Source organism: Paramormyrops kingsleyae, chromosome 11 (assembly GCF_048594095.1).
Source record: "Paramormyrops kingsleyae isolate MSU_618 chromosome 11, PKINGS_0.4, whole genome shotgun sequence".
NCBI classification, from domain to species: domain Eukaryota; kingdom Metazoa; phylum Chordata; class Actinopteri; order Osteoglossiformes; family Mormyridae; genus Paramormyrops; species Paramormyrops kingsleyae.
The window spans coordinates 3,485,513-3,506,750 of NC_132807.1; the positions used below are offsets into that span (position 1 = coordinate 3,485,513).

Genomic DNA, 21,238 nt, shown 5'->3' on the forward strand with positions numbered 1-21,238 from the left:
CCACACTTCTTTGGATAATGGTATCGTCGTGACTGAGGGTTGGCATGACTGATCACGCAGCTCACTCTTCATCTCCAGGAATTTAGACAGTCAGAAGTCTTTAAAAAGTCATTTTTAATTAAAATAATAAGGGGAATCGGCATAGTTGTCTTTTGTGCATTTCTGTGTACAGAATCAGGTATGTGCTGGAATAGTCAGGGTCAGTCCATAGGTTTCTGTGGGAGAGGGGGTGGACTTGCATCTGCCCTCTCTGCCTCTAATCTGGTTTGGTCTGGAGTGATCATCCTTCCCCTTTCTTTGGTGGACTCATCCTCTCTCGGTCTGCCCCCACCTGAGGTTTGTCCTGTCCACTTTTCCAGAGCTAAAGTATGGTAAGGTAAGATAAGAAGTTTTGTAATCTCAGGGTATTATAAAAAATCCCAGCACACTAGCCCCACCCCCAAACAATAATTAACAGGAATAATACATCTGCTCCTAGTGAAGCAGAAACTTGGAAGGTGTGCATGTCTGCAGTGAGATGGCAAAGGGGCAGGCTGGTGTCCAGCAGGCTGTTGTGAGTCTGTTGACACTGCCATTCATTCCCCTGCTTTCCCCAGACTTCATAAGCGTGGCTGGTCTCCTGTATGTAATCCGCCACTTTGCCCACTTACCCTCCTGTCCATGTGGTTCTTGTGGGGGGGGTCGTTTATGTATTGGTGACCTCAAGGGCCGGGGAGGCACTGCCATCAGCTCTGTGGGAGGAGATTAATAGACACCTTGTGTCAGGGACCACAGCTTTGGTCAACACATCACACCTCTGTAGCATTTTCACTAAATGACCACTATCTTGGCTATGAGAGATCAGTAGAAAGCACTGATTATGCAACATCCTCCTACGGTGATCTTACCCTCAGGGTTCAGTAGGGCCATCTGCTTGCGTAGCACCTCCTCATGGACAGATGTGGTATGGCGGCGAGGTGAGGGCTTTGTTCTGGGTCTCCGGTTTGGGAGGCTGTCTGCTAGAGCAAGAAGTGGAGGGTTTCAGATGCTGCACAGACATGAGTCCCAGATCATCAGCTACACACGCAGACTAGGGTGGGCATGTGAACTAGTCAAGGACTCAACAGCTGCTGTGTTTTGACTGCACTCTCATTAGCCAGAACCCAGCCCTAAAGCACTACGCCCCCTGCAGCCTGCAAATTAGTGCAGTTCTGCTTTAGTTTCTTTTGTCACAGTTTCTAAAGGCCATTGGACTGCAGGCTGTCTATGACTAGAAGGTTGTTGGTTGGAGCCCCAGCCTCAATAGAACAGTCACGTGTCAATGGGCCTTTAAGCAAGGCCCTTAACCCCCAGCTCCAGGGGAGCCGCACATTAACTGACCCTGTGCTGTGACTCCCAGGCTTTGGAGAGCAGGATAGGGTAGGCGAAGAGACAAATTCCTATGTACTCGTACCTGTGTATTAGCCAATAAAAGATTATACTTATAATTTAGACCAGGGTTCCCCAATTGCTGCAGGGCTAGATTCCAACACTGTTTGCAGATTTCCCTGCTCAGACACACCTACTAAACCTGGTAATTAGCTGATTGATGAGTTTGAGCAGGGGAATCAGCAAATGCTGTTGGATTCTGGCCCTCCAGGATTAAAATTGGGCAACCCAGTTTTAAATTCTGGTAAGTAAACCTTGTTAGCCTTGTCTCTCAGTACTCTGAGGTGACTCAAATCAAGACACATGGTGGTACACAGGATGGGGTCTGTACCCCCCATATCTGAAGCTGAAGGTCTGGTGCTCTAGTGCTGAATCAGTACCTTCAGTGACTGACTGTGCTCGGTCTCGCCCATCCCATGGAGTTGTGGGGATGGGTGGAGCCTCCCTCCGACGGGTGGGGTTTGATAGGTGCTTTTGTCGGGGTGGAGCTACAGGAGCTTCTGGTGACAGTGATGGGGGCTTACAGATGGGTCTAGTGGGTGCTGGGGGGCAAGGCCGGTTTGGAGGGGCCAGCCATTCAGGCGATGGCTGGACTCTATGGGATTCCAGGGAGGTTGTGGATGAACGTGATTGGTTCCTGTGATCTGATGGGGGAAAAAGCAGTTTTTCGGTTATGTGTAACTCAGCATTGCTCACATTATGGCTGCCAGCCTGTAGCTTGGCACAGGTCACATGACCATCTGGGTGTTGCTGACCCAGGAAGAAAGCACAGCATGAGGGAGGTGTGTAGGTGCAGTGCCTGATGATGCAGACATGGGGACCAGTGTCCAGGGTTTGAGGGGGATAGTGGGTGGTTTGGGCTTATTGTCAAAGGTGGTTCCCAGAAAAGGTGGGGTAAGATGGGGGGGGGGGGGGGGGGGGTCACACTGTACCGGAAATAGGTGATGGGATGGCCTTACCCTCAGAGACCCCTTTCCTCGGCTCACTTTCCTTCTGAATGGAAACAACACAGTAGGTTAACACACTAAACTATACTGCACTGCACCCACCATTATAAGGCTGTGTGTGTGTGTGTAGACACACACACACACACACACACACGCACATGTACAGTACTCACAGAAAGTCTTTGGACACTTGCATAGTTTGGTAAAAATATTGCTAATTGATTTTATTACAAAATCAGTGTTTCATTTGTTTTCAAAAATATAGGTCACATTAGAAACAATTTCAAATAGTAATAAACTGAAACCCAAATTACAGTTCTATAACTGTTCTGAGTTAAAGTCCACTGACAAGCAGTCTCATTGGGTGCTTTTTAATTAGCATCACCTTTTCAATAACATGAAACACCAAACATTTGTATTTAGTATCCCTTTGGGAACCAGTGACTACAATTGCAATTAATAGCAAAATGGCAAGAAGAGAACTGAATGAAATATGACAATTAATAAAAAAAAATGTCTATGCTGGAGATATGTGCAGGTAAGTTAAACATTGCTTGTCAATGGACTTTTGTTATGAAACCAATACATTTCCAACATGTTTTTGCAAAATTAATAATGTGTCCAATGACATTCTGTGACACTGCGTGGGGGGGAAAAAAAACCCTCAAACTTCACCTGGCTGGGCTTTGCTCCGGATAGCAGCACTGTCCTGGAAACCGCCATGGGCTGGAGGGCATCGTGCAGGACGGGGGGGCTGCCCGTCAACTGTGCCGAGGCCGAGAGTTAGGTCACCACACGTTTCACACACGCAGTCCTACACAGGGCGTCCTGCCCTGTCATGTGTCGGTAGGTTTTTCACTCATTCTAACCTTGTCAGACCCCCCTGAGTCAGCGCTGGGCAGCATGATGAGGGACTGGGCCTTGGCAGCCCGCAGGCCGCGCTGGGAAGCCTCCGGGGGGCGCAGCCGGGCGGGGACTTGCACGTAGGGGTTGGCAGCGTCTCTCTGCAGTGGGACAGGTGCCTTGGCAGGCTCTTCTGCTACAGTTGCCCTCTCGCTGTCTCTCTCTTTCTCTGGCCGCACAGCCATCCTCAGGGGGCGGATGAGGTCAGCGATGCAGGTCTTTTTGATGGTCTGTTCTGGCGCCCCTTCTCCTTTGCAAGGTCGTCCCGCAAACACCCGCTTGAAGGCAAAGAAATCCCTAGACTTTTTCCGTAGGTCCTTGGAGGCGGCTAGTTTCCCCCCGAGGTTGTCTGGTTTCGCTGGAAGCTCTGGGGCCTGCAGGCTGCTGAGGGTTGAGGGTGAGATTGAGTCATACTGCATGTAGGGGTGGTAGAAGTTGTGTGTGTGTGTCTGTGTGTGTATTATGTTTATATTACATTGTGGGGATCAAATGTTCCCCACAATGTAATAAACCTGTGATTTTGATATTGTGGGGACCATTTTCAGGTCCCCACAAAGATCTGTGAACGCAATCAAAAAATTTTAAATGCCAAAAGTCTCTTATTTTGTTTGGTTACTTATGGTTAAGGTTAGGGCTGGGATTAGGGTTTTTCCCATAGAAATGAATGGAGAGTCCCCACAAAGATATAACTACAAACCTGTGTATGTTTGTGTGTGATACTTACGGGCAGTTCTCAGGGAGGACTTTCTTGGTGAAAAACTCTTCGAGTCCCTCGTCCACCCTGCCGTCGTTCTCAGAAGCCAAGCTCTCACCTTCAGTGAGCAGCTCCACCTGCAGTTCAAACATGGAAAAATGTAGCCAATGTGTAGTGTCGTAAATGAACACAAGGGGGCGCTCATAATAGAGGGAAACCTCTAGGAGAGGTGGTCTCTATTACTGAGGATAAGGAACATCCATCTGGCTGCCAGCATACCTGACGCTTGCTGGGTGGGTGTCGGTGGATCCTCTGGGGGCGTGGCCTCGACAGTGTGTGGTGTCTTAGTGTCTGGCTCTCCACAGGCAGCTCCAGAATGGGCTGCTGACCTGCAGGCTCCAGGGGCCCCGTCGAGCTGTGTGCTACTGTGTCCTCCCCCGGGTGGGGCTTCAACTGGCCTGCTGCACTCTCATTGGCTGGAGAGTCTGTCTCCGAATCCAAGAGACCTTCAGAGGGTGTGCAGAGGATAAGAACCAGCAAACAGGAGGGAAAGACACACATACATCAGCGCCCGGGGCAAGTCACTACACACTTTTGACCGACGGTGCTGGGCGGATGCTCCCAGTCGGGAAACCGCTGTGCCAGATGACAGGAACGTACTGTGGACAAGGAGGGAAATCTGTCAGTGCTGACACTGAACACAGGGAATCACGTACAGTCACCGTGGGCACTGAACACGGAATCACAGTCAGTGTTGACACTGAACACAGTGAATCAGAGTCAGTACTGACATTGAACACAGGGAATCACTTGCAGTCAGGGCTCACACTGAATACAATCACTTACAGTCAGTCCTAATACTGAACACAGGAAATCACTTACAGTCATAGCTGACACTGAACACAGAGAATCACTTACAGTTAGTGCTGACACTGAACACAGGGAATCACAGTCAGGGCTCACACTGAACACACTTTATTACTGAACATAATTAGTCCATAGCAGATGAGACAAAGGTTAAGCACCAGACAGCAATCATTAAGACAGGTGTCCCCAGCTACTGTACATTTGCCCTGGGGCTAAATTCCATCAGCAACACAAAGCCAAGGTCTACTGTGTCTGAAAAAAGATGCCAAGCCCTTGATGTCAGTCCGGATTCATTTGTATTTTGTTTCATTTGTATTTTCCACCAGCCGGTGACCACTGATTCAAGGTAATATTGCTATCTTATTTAATCCTTAATGGCAGAGAGATCAGGTTCAGAAAGTACAAATTCAGACCAGGATTTTGTTTCAACTAACCAGTTTAGTACTCCGTGAATATGATGCTTTACGCTCAACTTGTTGGTTGAAACAAAATCTTGGTTTGGATTTGTACTTTCTCAACCTGAACTTTGCACCACTGATTGACGCATTCAGTGGGTGTGTGTCTGATCAGCCCTGTCCCCACCCACCCTGTAACCCATGGCAACTTCTGACCTCATCTGTGGGGAACTCCGCCTCCACCAGTCTGAGCTGAGGGATGTTGGTTCTGGGTGTGGAAGATGCAGAGCCCGGGAGGGTCTGAGTGTGCTCCTTAATATGTCGCTCCTGATGTGGGGGCGTACAGACAGTGTTAGTGCTCAATATTCACATATTTGTGGGGACCATCCAATGATGATTTCTATGGGCATAACCCTAATCCCAACAATGACAACCTTAACCCTACCCAGCCCTAAGCTTAACCATAAGTAACCAAGCAAAATACAAAACTTTTAGCATTATTAGTTTTTTTGATTACATTCACAGATTTTTATAAAATTGATTTTCCCCTTGTGGGGACTGAAAAAATGCCCCCCATTAATATATACTGTACATGACCCACACACACACACACACACACAGCTCACCAGCTTCTGTTGAGATATTGATAAGTCCTGCGTGACTTCGGTGACGATGCTCTCTGCCAGAGACATACTGACTGCCTGTCTCAGTTCACTGGGACAAGAAAGTGGAACAATGGAAAAGAAACAGCCAATCAGAAGCTGACAAAGGGGCCCTCATTCTGAGTCTGTGTGCAAGTGTGAGAGAGGTATCCCCTACCGCAGCCTGCTCTTCACCAGCTGTCCCATCTGCTCCACAAACATGTCCTGGAAGAAGAATGCAACCTGCCGGGACATCCTGTCCACGCAGACGGCCACCTGCTCATTGACACTTGACCTTTGTACAACGCGGGGGCAAACGGTCTGTGCAGACTGCAGCATGGTCTGCACCAGCTCCTATTACAGACAGGGGGTGCTGTTGTAGCTGACCAACTTCAACCTGTCATGCTGTGCTGGTGCCATGACACCAGACATTATAGAACAGGAAGAACGTCACTGCGGACATGTGACCTGACCCTCTGTACCTGAACCTCCCCGACAACTTCACTGGTCACCACCCTGGCTGTGTCCTTCAGGATGTTTTGCAGTACATCACTGCTAGGTGGCGCTCTTCCCAATTCAAAAAGAGTCGGCAGCAGCTGTGGGAGGATCTTAGAGTTATTTCTCAACGTGTCACTATGCACTGTTGCAGACAACCCCACAGCAGAGGAATCATGTGAGTGACGCACGTTGAGGGACGTTCTGGCGTGACCCAGTACTTCCTCCGCGTGCAGGACATCTGTCTGCACTTCTGGCATGCTGCAGGTGCTGAGTGGACGCATGGACTCCTGCACTTTCAGACAGTGGTTCTGCACTCGCTGATAGACACAGGAGGATGGAGTGTTACCCCGAGGGAAAGCCAAGAAGAAAGCAGTTCAAAGTCAAAGTAAACTTTATTGTCATCTCTGCTGTATACATTACAGTATACAGAGAGACGAGACGACGTGGATCCAGTTTAAAAACAGTACAAAGAACAAACAGGTCACAAAGAACAAGTAATATATAAATAGAATAAGGAATTTACAATTTAAACTGAACTAGAAGTAGAAAAAATATGAAGTTTTTAAACTAGGAGACAAAGAGGCAATGTTACATGCAATATACAGCCTATAATTTTAACAGTTTCGATATAAAGAGTGAAATGATGTGCATTCCATTGAATAACAGCAGTGTTTTCAAGGTCTGATCTAGTCTATGCAAATATATCAACAGCAGTGAGGTGGAGACGACAGACTCTGTGCAATATTTTCAATGGTCTGTGCAAGTATAGAGAAAGTGCAGTCAGTGTTCTGTACAAGCAATGAACACAGAATGTGCAATATTTTAGCAGCAGTCAAGGGAAGAGAATTACAATTACAGTTACAATCATCTGCTGTTGAATGTATGCCAGATCAGCATTAGTTTAAGTCACATGTACAGTTTGTAAACATAAACAGAGTTCAGTTTCAGTGCAGCATGAGTCAGATTGTTCATAGAGCAGCATCTGCCTCACAAAGACAGTGAATTGTAAGGTGCAGAGGTGCAGTAGAGTCAGGTAGTGCAGTGATGTGGTGTTATGTGCTCTCCCCCCCCCACACACACGGACTGTAGCAGTTCCTCATAAGGCACATTAACAGTTACTCTATATTCTGGTTGTGAGACCAATTTTGGGCTCCCCTGCACTCGAGTAACTCCCCTGCTTCAGCCAGATCCTCAGAGGACCCACCACTCGCCAGAGACACCTACCCACCTCAAACAAGCCAGCCATACAATTACAGAACTAAACAATAGTCTTTTTCATATACTGACAGTGACATATCTGTGGGTCAATTATGTTTACTGACAAATTTTACTGGGATATGAGAGGAAACCTGCCCACCTGTTCTGATTGGCTGATCCTCAAGCTCTGTTGGAGTTTGAGCACATGGTCTGACATCACTTCCTGTTTCTGGCTGTTCCTCAGTAGGTAAGTCTGGATCTGTCAGGCCATGACAAAGAAGAAGTGGGTAAAGAGCAGAAGCTTAGCATTTGGTGGCTGCCTGGGGCGGCCGAGCGCTTTACTTTCTGTAAGGCCTCCTCGGTTTTTTCTGGGTTGCTGCGATATGCCTGTGACGCATCACTCACGGGGAAGGACATGTATTGCAGAGTTGAGTTCCTAAAACACATGGGCATATAACAAAACCCATACAGAACAAAGAGGGACAGACATGAGGCAATAACGTGCAGATATAAGTCTCACTTTGACACAAATCTATATAGTACCAGTCAAAATTCTGGACACATGTACTGAAAATCATTTGTTTTTCAGCAAGATAATGACTCTAAAAACAAGTCTACTGGTACTTTAGACATCAATAAGATATGCGCACATGAATCTCACTTTGATACACAGACATAGATCTCAGTATGATACACATAGATCTCACAATAACATGCAGAGACCCAGCACTTATCCTAACTCACTTGTCTAATGCATTGGCCACATCCATGAAACCGCTGGCAGTCACACTGTTTTTGTCCCAAACTAGAGTCCTGCATGGTGCAGAGAGGGGAACACTGAGGGTCCAGGCAACAGTTTGGGGCACAGCCTGTGTTTGTTACAGTGTGTGTTACAGCGTGGTTTAAAGGCTGGGTTACTTCATGTGTTACAGAATTTCTTACCATCGTACAATGCAGGTTACAATGTGTTTCATGGTTACTATGATGCATTGTAGGTTACAGTATTTGTTTCCATGGTACAGTCTAGTCTGGATTACACTGTATTATAGCGTTGGTTACCATGATATAGTACAGGTTACAGTGCTGATCTCCATAGTTTAGTGTGGATTACAGTGTGTAATAAAGCACATTACAGGGTTGGTTACAGTGTGAGTAACAGGGCACGTAACTGCATAAGGGGCTGCATCGCTATGGAAGCCAACGTACTTGAGCTTGGTGTTAATGAGCAGGGCTTTGGCCAACATCTTGGCCCCAGTGTCACCGATATAGTTTCCACTGATGTCCATCTTGGTCAGTGTTGAGTTACAGCCCAGACTGTTAATGAGGATGGTTGTCCCAGTCTTCAGCTTGGAGCCGGACACTGACAGTGACTCCAGGGGCTACGGGAGGCAGATCAGGCCAGACACCAGCAAAGCGGTTCGTTAGTGAGTGCGAGACGTCAGAATGTGATATCAAGCAATGCGATCTGTTAGTGAGCAAGGCAAGTTGGGGTGTGACGTATTCACAGTCTGATGGGTTACTTAGTGAGACAGGTTAGGGTGTGATGGAGTCAGACTGTATCATGGGTTAATCATTGAAACTAGTCAAGGGTATTACTCACACATTCCTCTTCCTGAATGAGCTGGACAAGCCGGTGTAGGACATCAGTGAGCATTCTGAGGGGAAGAGGAACCCACTCGACACCATCAAAACACACCACACCCTGTCAATCTGCTCAACACCACATTAGTCCACTCAACACCCAAAGAACCTAAGGTACTACAGCACCATAATAGCACTGAACACACAGTACAGTATAAACAGATGCAATAAATGAGGCAGACCACACAGGCTGCTGCCATATTCAGATGCCACCCTCCTGGTAGGCCCAGCAGACTCAAAGCAGTTGGGGCACCTCTATCTCACCGGGATTTCATGGCAAAGTTGCGGCCCAGGGCCAGGTGTCTGATGGAATGGCTCCGTCCGATGGCAAGGATCACGGTAACCATGTCGCTCTCCAAACCTGCATGGGTCATTTCAGTACCAGCATCATTCTCCCTGTTCTCACGTTTGTGAACTCAAGTGGCGTTTGAAATAAGGGTGTAGCAGGGACTCATCCCACCATTGTCAGACAGGTCCAGGCTGTTGATGGCCTTGGCCTCGAAGATATGCTCCTGGATCACCTGTGCCCCCGCTGAGCGGAGCTGTTGGCATGACAACAGGACATACCACATGCATGAGCTGCACATGTAGCTTCCTGGGTGACAGAGTATGTGTGTGTGTGTGTGTGTGTGTGTGTGTGTGTGTGTGTAAGACAGAGAGAGAGAATGTAAGCCACATACCTCACAGCTACTCAGGTCCAGCTGCAGTCCGGACAGGTGAGTGTTGGTAGCTAAACCCTGCAGCAGCAACCTAGACAAACAGAGTGTGGAAACATACACTCTGCATTATACTGGAGGTATAATCTTCAGGCAGGGCCTGAGCGCATGAGTAAAACCACAGGCATAGCATACACAGCATACACACAGTACATGGAGCACACACACACACACACACAGCATACACACAGCACATGGAGCACACACACACACACACACACAGCATACACACAGCACATGGAGCACACACACACACACACACACAGCATACACACAGCACTTGGAGCACACACACACACACACACACAGCACATGGAGCACACACACACACACAGCATACACACACACACACACACACACACACACACACATATGCTCCTCACCGCAAAGCCTCTGCAGGAAGTCTGGTACCAGCCAGTCCGACATATTTCAGCTTCTCACTCTTCCTGAAGAAATCCCTCACACTACGTGTCACATCTTTCACTTTCCTGGGATAAGATACAGGTCCCATGACTCATTACGACTCCTACTTGGACTTTAACATCTCTTGGTGCCCATCGTAAAATAACATGGCCTTCACCTGTGTGAGAAGGTGGTCTTGGACAAGTTCAGGTGAGTCATTTTGGTGTAGCATCCATGTGACAAGGACACAAACAGCTGCACGAAGCAAAACAAAGGGTCAAAGGTCACTCAGAGCAGCATGCTGCGCAAAGCACCAGGGATCAAAGGTTACTCACAGTGTCCAAGGGGCAGTCTGTCCCACTTAGGTCCAGGTAAGACACAATATTCTCACCAGACAGAAACTTAAACAGGCACTTGGAAAGAGAGAACAAAATCAGTGGAGAACAGACCTCTTGAACAGAGGTCCTATGAAAATGCAACCCTCAGCAACACATTTCTGACTGCACTTACAATCAGGAATATTCAATGCAGTACTAAACCCTTACCACAATCCCACTCAGCTGCAAAATACTAAACAATTCCTACAATTCCACTTGGTTACACAGTCCTAAACCCTTCCCAAGATCCTACTCAGCTACAAATTACTCAAGTCTTCTCACAATCCCTTCCCCCTCTTACTTCAGCCTCCTCCATGGCCAGACACCCTGCATTGCCTGACAGGTCCAGGTGTTGCAGTGACGTGGGGAATGACTTGTGTGAAAATGCCTGAGCCAGATTGGCAACACCTGTCAAAGAGAAGCCGACTGAGAAACACAGCCCAGGAGGGTGAGAAAGAGCCACGTCCCGGTTTGCACAAGCCACACGGACAGGCCACACAGACAGGCCACACAGAGACACCCGCAGCTGTGCTGTGTGTGTGCAGCCGGTGGCTTTACCTCTGGAAGAGAGTGACACCTTGGCGAGGGACAGCTGGACGAGGCCGTGGGGCAGCTTGTCCAGTTGCTGACAGAGCGCCGCCACACCTGAAAACAGGTAACACAAGCAGTACCGTTGAGCTGCCTTTGCTAGTCAGAAAAGCCCCCCCCCCCATCATTCTGAATCAGACACACGGTCCCCACCTTTGTCCTCTATCTGATTGGCCGAGAGATTGATGGTGTGCAGCATGGAGCCTGAGTGGTCTCGAAGAGCCCAGGCCATCCTCAAAGCAAAATCCCTAGAGGAGGTGCATTACATGGTGACCAAGAGGAGAAGGCCTTCCTCCCTCAGGCACGATTATAGAGCCTGTCCCTCCCAAAGATGTCTCCTTTACAGAGGATGGATCTGAAGCACGCTCGGAGTCAGGGTTAAGGGCAAGAAGGCTGGTGGCCTAGAGTGTGGTAATGGGGTAGAGTGATGGGGTGGAGGTAGATTACTCACGATCTAAGACCGCTATTCTCCAGACACACCTCCTCCAGCTTGGGGGATCTGTTGATCATGTAGAGGACCTGTTCCTGAACATCCGGATTCTGCAGAGACAGTGGTTTAGGATTCTCTCTGGGTAAAAGAGGACCATCAAACCAGCCAGTTCACCAAATATACTCGTCTGGACAGGGACCAAAAGTGAAAGGCCATGTGGTGGAGGTTCTGTCCAGTAGGTGGACACCTACCAGCCTGAAGTCTCTGTTACTGATCCTGGTGAACCACTGGTTGAATGACAAGGCAGCCACTGCCAGGGCGAGATCACTGAGGAGGAGAGAGAGGGAGGCATCCTGACTGCTGTTTGACATCATCAGGATGAGACAGGTCGTCTTCATACCTGAATAATAGGTGGTGATTTGGTATTGACAGTCTTACAATAGGGGAAGGGGTTTGGGATTGATATACATAATGGGGGGGGGGTATGCTACCGACTGTCCAGGTGACTGAACTCCAGCAGGTTGAAGTCCCGACAGCTCTGGACATGGTAAATATTGTCCACATCCTGACAGAGACAAAGAGATGGAGCTAATGGGTATGGTTGGTAACTACATCCTGTACGACCAAAAGCATCAAAGAGAACTAACAGACAGCAATACAGGCAGCATAAATGAACCCTAGAGATAGAGTCAATTGACAACAAAGTAATCATGATACCACTCATATGTACATGCATTATACAAAGTGGCATGAAATGCATTATACATGCATTTTACAGAGTGGCATGCAATGTTGTCCTCAGTGATACCAACCCATTGGACCTCTTCTCGACAGGGGAACTCATTGAAGTCACACAAGGCGGCATAAGTCTCTGAGAAGCCACCTGCAGGAGGGACCAGTGGACCAAGTCAGAACTGATGGGCCTTCCTCACGGCTCGTAATCCCAGCATCCAACGCCTCCCTCACCCTCCTCAGTCCCAGTTTCCAAGGCCTCCCTCACCCTCCTCAGTCCCAGTTTCCAAGGCCTCCCTCACCCTCCTCAGTCCCAGTTTCCAAGGCCTCCCTCACCCTCCTCAGTTCCAGTTTCCAAGGCCTACCTCACCCTCCTTAGTCCCAGTTTCCAAGGCCTCCCTCACCCTCCTTAGTCCCAGTTTCTAAGACCTCCCTCACCCTCAGTTCCAGTTTCCATGGCCTCCCTCGCCCTCAGTTCCCTTTTCCAAGGCCTCCCTCGCCCTCCTCAGTTCCAGTTTCTAAGGCCTCCCTCACCCTCCTTAGTCCCAGTTTCTAAGACCTCCCTCACCCTCAGTTCCAGTTTCCAAGGCCACCCTCGGCCTCAGTTCCCTTTTCCAAGGCCTCCCTCGCCTTCTTTAGTTCCCTTTTCCAAGGCCTCCCTCACCCTCCTTAGTCCCAGTTTCCAAGGCCTCCCTCGCCCTCCTCAGTTCCAGTTTCCAAGGCCTCCCTCGCCCTCCTCAGTTCCAGTTTCCAAGGCCTCCCTCACCCTCCTCAGTTCCAGTTTCTAAGATCTCCCTCACCCTCAGTTCCAGTTTCCAAGGCCTCCCTCGCCCTCTTTAGTTCCCTTTTCCAAGGCCTCCCTCACCCTCCTTAGTCCCAGTTTCCAAGGCCTCCCTCACCCTCCTTAGTCCCAGTTTCTAAGACCTCCCTCACCCTCAGTTCCAGTTTCCAAGGCCTCCCTCGCCCTCCTTAGTCCCAGTTTCTAAGACCTCCCTCACCCTCAGTCCCAGTTTCCAAGGCCTCCCTCGCCCTCTTTAGTTCCCTCTTCCAAGGTCTCCCTCACCCTCCTTAGTCCCAGTTTCCAAGGTCTCCCTCACCCTACTTAATTGCAGCATCATGGACATTCTGCACCATCACCCATCATGTGCTTCCCACGCTCACAGCCACCCACCCCATCTGCAGGCCCTACCTCACCAAAGAGGAGAGTGAAGGATCATCAGAAGACTCTCACCGCATGGCCCCTGGGTGCTGCTCAGTTGCTCCTCCACATGGGCTGTCAGCCTCCGCAGCTGCTCTTGCAGCTCAGTGGGGACCTTCTTCAATAGTTTCCTGGGAGACAAAAGAAGAGGAAGGGCTTCCATAGTGACGGGTGCCCGACATAACCAACAGATGCTTCAGGAACCATTTTACCTATGTGGGTAGACATTTACTCTAAGGATCAGCTGGCAAGGGGCCACGTTCCTGATGGCAGCCAATCAGAAAGACACGCTCTGAAGGTTGGCAGCCCTGATCAACATGGAAATCACAGGGTCTGTGGGAAGCTTGGTTCAGATGGAAATTTGCAGGACTGCCACATCCTGGAAGCCGCACCATGAGGCATCAGGTGTGAGAGAAAAGATCACAGACTGCATTGTTTGCGACAGCCCCGAGCATGAACAGACAATTGAGTGTGAGGAAAGACCTCATAAGAAATTCCCTGTATGTGTTTCATTGCTTTTACCAGAGCTGTGACCCAGAAAATGATAATTGACCAGAGCTTCTCTGTTCGCTGGTCAGTCACAATCATTGTTTCTTTCAGCCAAGTTTCTAGATGGTCTTACTGAGCCTTTGTTCCCCAGAACTCAAGACTTTCCCCACAACAAAGACTTTCCACCTCGTACCAACCGCCCCCAGGGCCAGACCCTTCTGATGCTGCAGCTGACGACGCAGCATATAAGATGATGCAGAGAAACGTGTGGGAGGGCAAGCAGGCAGATTATCTTTATTTTACACTCCAGATGGAAATCAGGAATGAGCTGCTGCTCTGAGATGTGCCATGTGCAATACCCTTATATAGCAAACCATTTAGATCAAAGGCACGGCACAAGAACAGCCCTGGGACTTGACCAGTGAATAAAAGGTTACAAGTCTTGCCCTTAAACACTGTTGGCCTGTGTCCAGCTGCGACGGGGAAGAGGGCAGAAGGACGGTCGTGGAATATCACTCACTCACCCTGGTGACGAGTCCGGAAAGATCTTCTTGAGTGAAGCAGTCACATGACTGACCACTGCCTCCAGGTCCTCCATGGTCATCAGGTTAAAAGTGTAACTCTGCTTGTCGGTATCAATCACCATCTGTCGGGGAGATGAGCACAGAGTAGCAGGCATTAGTAGCGACCTCCCTCCCGGGGGGGGGTTCTGACTCACAATCAGCTATGAGTAGGGAGATCCCCGCTGACCCCCAGATGCATGCCAGGGCGTGGGAAGCAGCGCCACCCATCTTAGTTAAACAAGAATGTGTCGTTAATGTCGGAAACCCACCATGACAGCACAGTCCCCAGACCTTTTGGACAAACAGACACTCAGCATAATTTCTGTCAGTGACATACAGATACACTGAGGGAAGAACACTCTGGCTATAGGTACACAGCAGAGGACAGCACAAACTGCAAGTAAGTGAAGAAGCAAGAAGACTGAGGAGGAAGCAGGTTCAGAGTTAGGTAAATAAACTAGAGATGCACCGATACCGATATTCGGATCGGTATCGGCGCCGATCCAGACCTATTTGACGGATCGGGTATCGGCCATGCGTGACCGATCCACGTCCTATACTTACTTATTTAGATTTTGGCAATCAATCACAGGACAGCTTTTTTGCTACTCAGTGGGTGTGAGTACATCATACCTGTCAAGTTTTGAATTTGAAAATAAGGGAAATTTTCCGGCACCCACCGCGAGCCACCCCACCACCCCAACCAAGCTCCAGTATTCCTTACATTTTAAGACAGGTGTACAAGAAATCTAAAATAACCACTTGTCATTTACATTTTATTTTCATTACACATTTTCTTTTAATTTCTCATGTTCACTCATGTGGCTCTCTGGCATTCACTAATGACTTATTATACAGATTTGTTGCAGACTTTGTATCCTTGTTGAAGTCGTCACAGAAGGTGAAAGTAACGTTGTTTTTGGCACACAGTATTGCCATTTTAACCTCCGCATTTATGACTTGGTTAATGTTGTAAATGACCTGCAGACTACTGCAGGTGGCAGTTCTCGCGAGGCTACTGACAGTTCAGTTTGGAGAGGCAGAGGAATTTTTTTTTGAATGATATTATAATATACGGGAGATTTACGGGAAAATACTAATACGGGAGGACGGCGGGAAAGAGGGGTAAAATACGGTAGTTTCCCGGCCAAAACGGGAGACTTGACAGCTATGGAGTACAGTGACTTCCGCCTGCTGTGACGTCATGCGCATACCCTTCGCAGTACGAGGAGCGTAAGATAAGACGTGACTACCTGGGAGTATTTTACACTTTTAACAGAAACCAGTAGCACAGCAATTTGCAATCTATGTAAAATAAAGTTTTGAGGTGGGAATAGCGTTTAATGGACAATCCCATTTAACAAAGCGCACGCAACTGCGAGACAAAAGCAATGGATGATTTGGGAGTCGCTAACGTAATTGGACTGTTTTGTGAACTCGCTGCAGCTTGTGATACAAGAGGGGCTGCCATCGCAACAAAAGTGTAACTGCACTGACGCCAATGGGAGAAGAACTGTGTTTAAAATTTTAAGCATTCGCCACTTGTGTATACTTGCTTTGAAGATATTCATATTGAACTGCAAATGCCTCAAAAACGCTTAAAACTAACGAGGTGGAACAGTACATTATGTATGTTTGTAGTAGCCTAATAAAATATTTTTGTCATACATTTTTCCCATCTGTATTTACTAGCTTAAAAAAAATAATATATAAAGTATAACAAAGTAAAAAGAACTCTTGTATCGGAATCTGTATCGATATCGGCAGTTGTGAATCGGATCGGAACTGAAAAAATGTGGATTGCCCATCTCTAAAATAAACCCAATACCCCCGTAACAGAGCTGACTCTAAGATTGACAAAGTTCCGAGTAACTTGTGAACCACCGACTTGAAACCCTCAGGATGTCCTGTTCCTGACAACCATCCTCTCATCAAAGAGATCTCACTTGTCCCCCGAGTGTCCAAACCGGCCTCATGCCGCAAGATTAGATGAAATTCAACAAATAGCCAATGGTAAACCCAGTGTGATAGGTGATGGCAGGTTCTGACCCGGCTTACCTGGTTCAGGCTTCCGATGGTGATGGCGTAGATCTCCAGGTAGCTGAAGGAGCTGTCCAGCTGTGGAGGGAGAGAAGCTTAGAGACCCGCTCTGATCGCCGAAGGAGATGCAATGCGGGAGAACTGAAAATGACTCAAATTAGAGAAACAAGGTAGGAGGAACAGAACAGGAAGAGGGTGTAAATAATGCTCTCGCGTGCGTGTGACCGCGGGTCTCTCCGACTGCCAACCCTGATGTGTGTTATCCTCTGTGCATCACTCAGTCCACAGGATGTGACCTCATTGTGGGCATTGGCTCAATCTGTATCTCGCAGCCGTAGACACCAATAAAGAGTGTTACCAAAACCAAATGCCTTCTCCCCACACGCTCAAATCCCCAGATGCCCGGACAGTTTCATCAGACCAGTGGTCATCACCACGGCCAAATCTGATAGATATTTAGATCAAAATGCAATTATCACCACATACATGGTACATAACTTTTTCTTGATCAAAACATTTTATGGCAGACACAGGCCAGTCTGGCCAAAAGCATGTTTTTTTGTGTACAGACATGTTGCCGAGCCCTAAACCAGACCACTGACCACAGCATTTAATTCTGTATTTGCTTTGTCACGAAGGACCAGAGTTCACAACTCAGGCTCCTTTGCCACAAATCTGCAGATTCCGACATCCCAGGAAGCTCTAGGTCTGTTTCCATGTCACCCTCCAGATTGGCACCACGCGTGGCCATCAGAAGCCTCGAATGGGGATCTCTGCAGCAATGCTATGAATAAATTTCCATCTGTGAACCAGTAAGTTTCCAGAAATGAAAAGTACAAACCGAGTCACGGAGATTTGTCCAAAAAGCCCCAACAGTATAAATGGATCCTGTTTGAACTCTCATTCAATACGCAGTAATGGAAGAATGAACAAATCCATCCTGAACGAGAAAAGCAGCGCAACACCAGACCCTTACCTTGTGGGACGTTCTTCTGAAGTCTCCCCAGCGATAGAGTGTGAGGTTGCCGTTACGTGTGGCACAGTCCCGCCCCCCCCCTTTAGAAGATGAGCACCCGCCACCCACCGGCCACCCCACAGCGCTCCTAACTCTCTTCTGCTTGTTAATATCAGCTGCAGGGAATGTGTTGCCTTCCACGTCACCGCGGGTTTGTTTTCACAGATGCAAAAATGGTCATGCAAAACAAACCCTACACAAACCAGTCACCCACACACTTCCATAGGCACCACCGTCACCGAGACCATTTTTCTACCACACCATCACAGACAAAGACCATCTCTCTCCCATATACACACACGGTCACAGACAGAGACCATCTCTATACCACACAGACAAACACACTGAGTCACAGAGACCATCTCTCTGCCATACACACACACACACACAGACATGGTCACAGACAGAGACCAGCTTTCTACCACATCATCACAGACAGAGACCAGCTCTCAACCACACACATGGTCACACACAAAGACCATCTCTCTCCTGTGTACACACTTGGACACACACAGGGTCACAAAACTGAGACCATCTCTCTACCACACACACACGGTCACAGACTGAGACCATCTCTCTACCACACACACATGGTCACAGACTGAGATCATCTCTATATCACACACACACAGTCACAGAGACCATCTCTATATACATACACACACACACACACACACACACACACACACATACAGAGAGTCACAGACAGAGATCATTTCTCTATCAAACCCACACACACACCCTCATACATCTGCTCACCCTGGTAGTTGTAGTAGGTTTTGGAGGAAAGGTGAAGACACAGAACACTTACCTTGACTGGCTGCCTGCAGTGGAACACATAAGCCCTCCATGGTGTCATGACCTGGGGAGTCAGGGGGCAGAGGGACATGCCAGTGTGCATGGTGGGAAAAGGGCAGTCAGATTCAGAATCACGGGCCGCTTTGGGGCAGTTTACTAAACCTTCACATCATCATCATCACCGAAAAACATGTGTCTTTGTCTATGCCACAAAGGCAACCATCCCCTGTGACAGAGGCTACTGTCAGAAGGTTCGCCAAGCAGCTCCACAAGGAGGATGCTCCTACTATTAGTCTGGTCCCACCTGCTGTTGGAAAATGGTACTGCAGTTATGACTGTATGTAAGCACCCCATGTTTTCAGATTCCCTTGGGAGACACACTCCTCAGCACCAATGCGTTGCACATAGGCACCATTTATAGGCTGATCAGTAGTGTTTTCATTGTATAACTGGATCCTGTGCACCAGTCAGGTATCAACTGTGTCAGTTGGTAGGATTTCACCACCAGATAACATCCCATTAGTGTGAATCAAAACGGCCATAGTCACCAAGACCCTGCTGTCCAATCCGGCTTTTAACTGGTTCAGCTGGACCTGTGTCAGGAAGAGGACCTTCTGGGGATTAAGCAGCTGAAAGATCCCATCTGGAGCAGGGGCACATGGACACAGGGAAGGGTAGCTGGTGAGCAGGCATCACAGCTAGAGTCTGTGCTGAGTGAGCATGATACGGCCTTCAGAGGGGTCAGCCCCTGCCGGCCAGCATCCCCTGCTGGCCTAGTCGCTTGCACCTGGGCCTCTTCTATGCACATTCATCTCTAATCACACCAGTGCTCCACATTGGCACTGACGTCTGGGGTTTAATATCACCCAAATTAGCATTAGGACAGCAGATGGTACAGGTACAGATTCATGCCATAAGCATGGTAATTTAGTGTAGAATCATCACCTGTGCTGGTAATCATGGGTAAAAGTGTCTTAAATGACTTTATCAGACTTGGGCAAAAGCTGGCCTGTGGAGCTGATTTTACTGGCCCGTGTGTTCATTTAAAAAAAATTTAAAAAAACTGGTAACATTTTATGCAAAATTTTTTTAAATATGCCATAAAACACAAAACATGCACTAGTCCTTTTTGCTTTCTGCATTATTCTCAAAAAATAAAATCTGACAGGTCCGTTATTACAGCATTCATAAGCCCAGAGTTGCCACCATGAGGGGGCTTGGGGGGAGGGGTGGTAAGGCCCCCTCAATCAGACAAGTAGGCCCCGTCGAACCAGTGACCCCCACCCCCCATCATGGAAACCTTGGGCCTGGCTGTCAGATTTGTTCTGGCACCGACACCACATAGGACATAAAAATAAGAAAATTAAGAAAATCCACCCTGCAGAGGTTCAGATTCTGTCCACTACAGAAAATAACTGCCCAAGCCTGGACTAGATGGATGAGCAGGATGGCGGAGAACATCAACACAATGGTGCCACCTCCCAGGAGCTGAGAGCATCTGCAGGGCATCCAGCAAGCGCCTAACCATTCCCACAGATGCATTTCGATGCCGCGCATGCAACTCATGCAGGAGCCGGGGGTGCAGCCGGTGGCACCAGAGTCCCCATCAGCAGAGAGCGGCAGCCCCTTTGGCGGGATGGTGACCACACCGCGGGGTACAAACGAGAGGCTCCGCACTCTGGGTACCCGGGGGGGGGGGGGGGGGGGGGGGGGATGGACATCAGCTTCAGGTTTAACAGCGAGATACCCCCACCATCTTGCCCCCTAACTGCAACCGTAACCATGTTCCCTCACCCTAAGTGTAACTCCAACTTTGTCACCGGGAGCGAGCATCGCACCAGAACCCAGCTCACCACGGCATAGACACCCCTGGAGGCCCCCAGTTGCACGCCACATTGGGGCGGGAGCTCACCCTACCTTGGAGGCTGAGGGACAGCCGGCCAGCAGACAGCATGACAACCACACACGTCCGTCCTCGCGATGAACCTGCGGCTGGTTGAAGACAGGTAGCCGAGTGGCGCACACGCATACAGGCGCGCACACGCACACATCCTGCTTCGACAGCGAAAGAAAGACACTCAAAGTGAAAGTGTGTAGCAGGAAGGGCTCCTCAGCCCCACAAGCGCCTCCAGCAGCTGCCTGAGGAGCGTAACGTCTCCGAACCGCCTAAGTGATCATGCCTGTCATGCAGGGAACAGACGTCCAGCTGGACACATTGGCCGCGCGGGGCAGAGTGCTGCAGCGACAGGCTATCAGAGCCGCGTACGGGGCCGCATGCTGACGCCAGGCTTCTGGTTCGCACCAAACCCATTTCACTTGCTGGCTGACTGAGAGCCAAGATGGTGCAGGCAGGCACTGCATTCACCCACCAAAACGCCTCTTTAAAAAAGTTCTTCACTGGATTCAACTCCCTCCTCAAGCACATCCACAATGGGCAGGATAAAGCATTTCAGGGTGCGCAGGTAGGCAGCCAACACGCTGAGAGACACCTAGCCTGAAGGACCCGGGGGATGCCGTTCGGTCCCACAGTAGGATCGGCACTTTGCATACCCCAGACAGCCGCCATCCGGTGCGCGCGGTGGGGCAAACAGACGAGGCTGCCATTTCCGTTTGATTGGTCATTCGCAGCAGGTGCCTTTATAGGTCGACTTGTGGCAGAGCCAGTGACCTGACGTAGTGCCAGGCTCGAGCACAATCGAG

The 21,238-nt window shown here is 49.0% G+C and overlaps 1 protein-coding gene across 4 annotated transcripts; it reads right to left on the reverse strand.

The window, feature by feature from the left end:
- Nucleotides 1-97: 97 nt before the first annotated feature.
- Nucleotides 98-21,176, reverse strand: LOC111859366 (capping protein, Arp2/3 and myosin-I linker protein 3-like). Of its 4 annotated transcripts, none has more exons than XM_023841948.2 (39): nt 20,456-21,176; nt 19,087-19,181; nt 18,552-18,602; nt 16,744-16,803; nt 14,647-14,768; nt 13,667-13,764; nt 12,516-12,586; nt 12,195-12,268; nt 11,955-12,030; nt 11,725-11,813; nt 11,427-11,521; nt 11,244-11,330; nt 10,987-11,093; nt 10,644-10,721; nt 10,487-10,563; nt 10,290-10,394; nt 9,871-9,940; nt 9,651-9,732; nt 9,455-9,551; nt 9,150-9,204; nt 8,756-8,928; nt 8,294-8,362; nt 7,892-7,985; nt 7,710-7,808; nt 6,541-6,669; nt 6,337-6,450; nt 6,033-6,208; nt 5,840-5,927; nt 5,430-5,540; nt 4,544-4,610; nt 4,231-4,457; nt 3,982-4,088; nt 3,224-3,638; nt 3,030-3,119; nt 2,367-2,400; nt 1,788-2,051; nt 888-998; nt 651-731; nt 98-361 (listed from the first exon to the last, which is right to left on the reverse strand). In XM_023841948.2, exons 1-39 carry the CDS (start codon nt 20,565-20,567, stop codon nt 201-203), a joined length of 4,311 nt encoding a protein of 1,436 aa, XP_023697716.2. In that variant the 5' UTR covers nt 20,568-21,176; the 3' UTR covers nt 98-200. The 4 variants fall into 4 exon arrangements, with proteins under 4 accessions (XP_023697716.2, XP_023697717.2, XP_023697715.2 ...); XM_023841949.2 differs by having other exon boundaries at nt 2,367-2,397; nt 3,224-3,641; XM_023841947.2 differs by having other exon boundaries at nt 888-995; nt 3,224-3,641.
- Nucleotides 21,177-21,238: the final 62 nt, after the last annotated feature.

What these genes read in the sequence shown, in the direction of transcription:
- LOC111859366 (XM_023841946.2), bottom strand. Translation starts at nt 20,567, where the DNA reads ATGCGTGTGCGCCACTCGGCTACCTGTCTTCAACCAGCCGCAGGTTCA. An exon ending in CCTGGACCTGTCTGACAATG is followed by an intron (nt 9,552 to 9,650) that starts GTGGGATGAGTC and finishes TGACCCATGCAG; the next exon opens with GTTTGGAGAGCGACATGGTT. An exon ending in ACTCAGGGGGGTCTGACAAG is followed by an intron (nt 3,120 to 3,223) that starts GTTAGAATGAGT and finishes GCCTCGGCACAG; the next exon opens with TTGACGGGCAGCCCCCCCGT.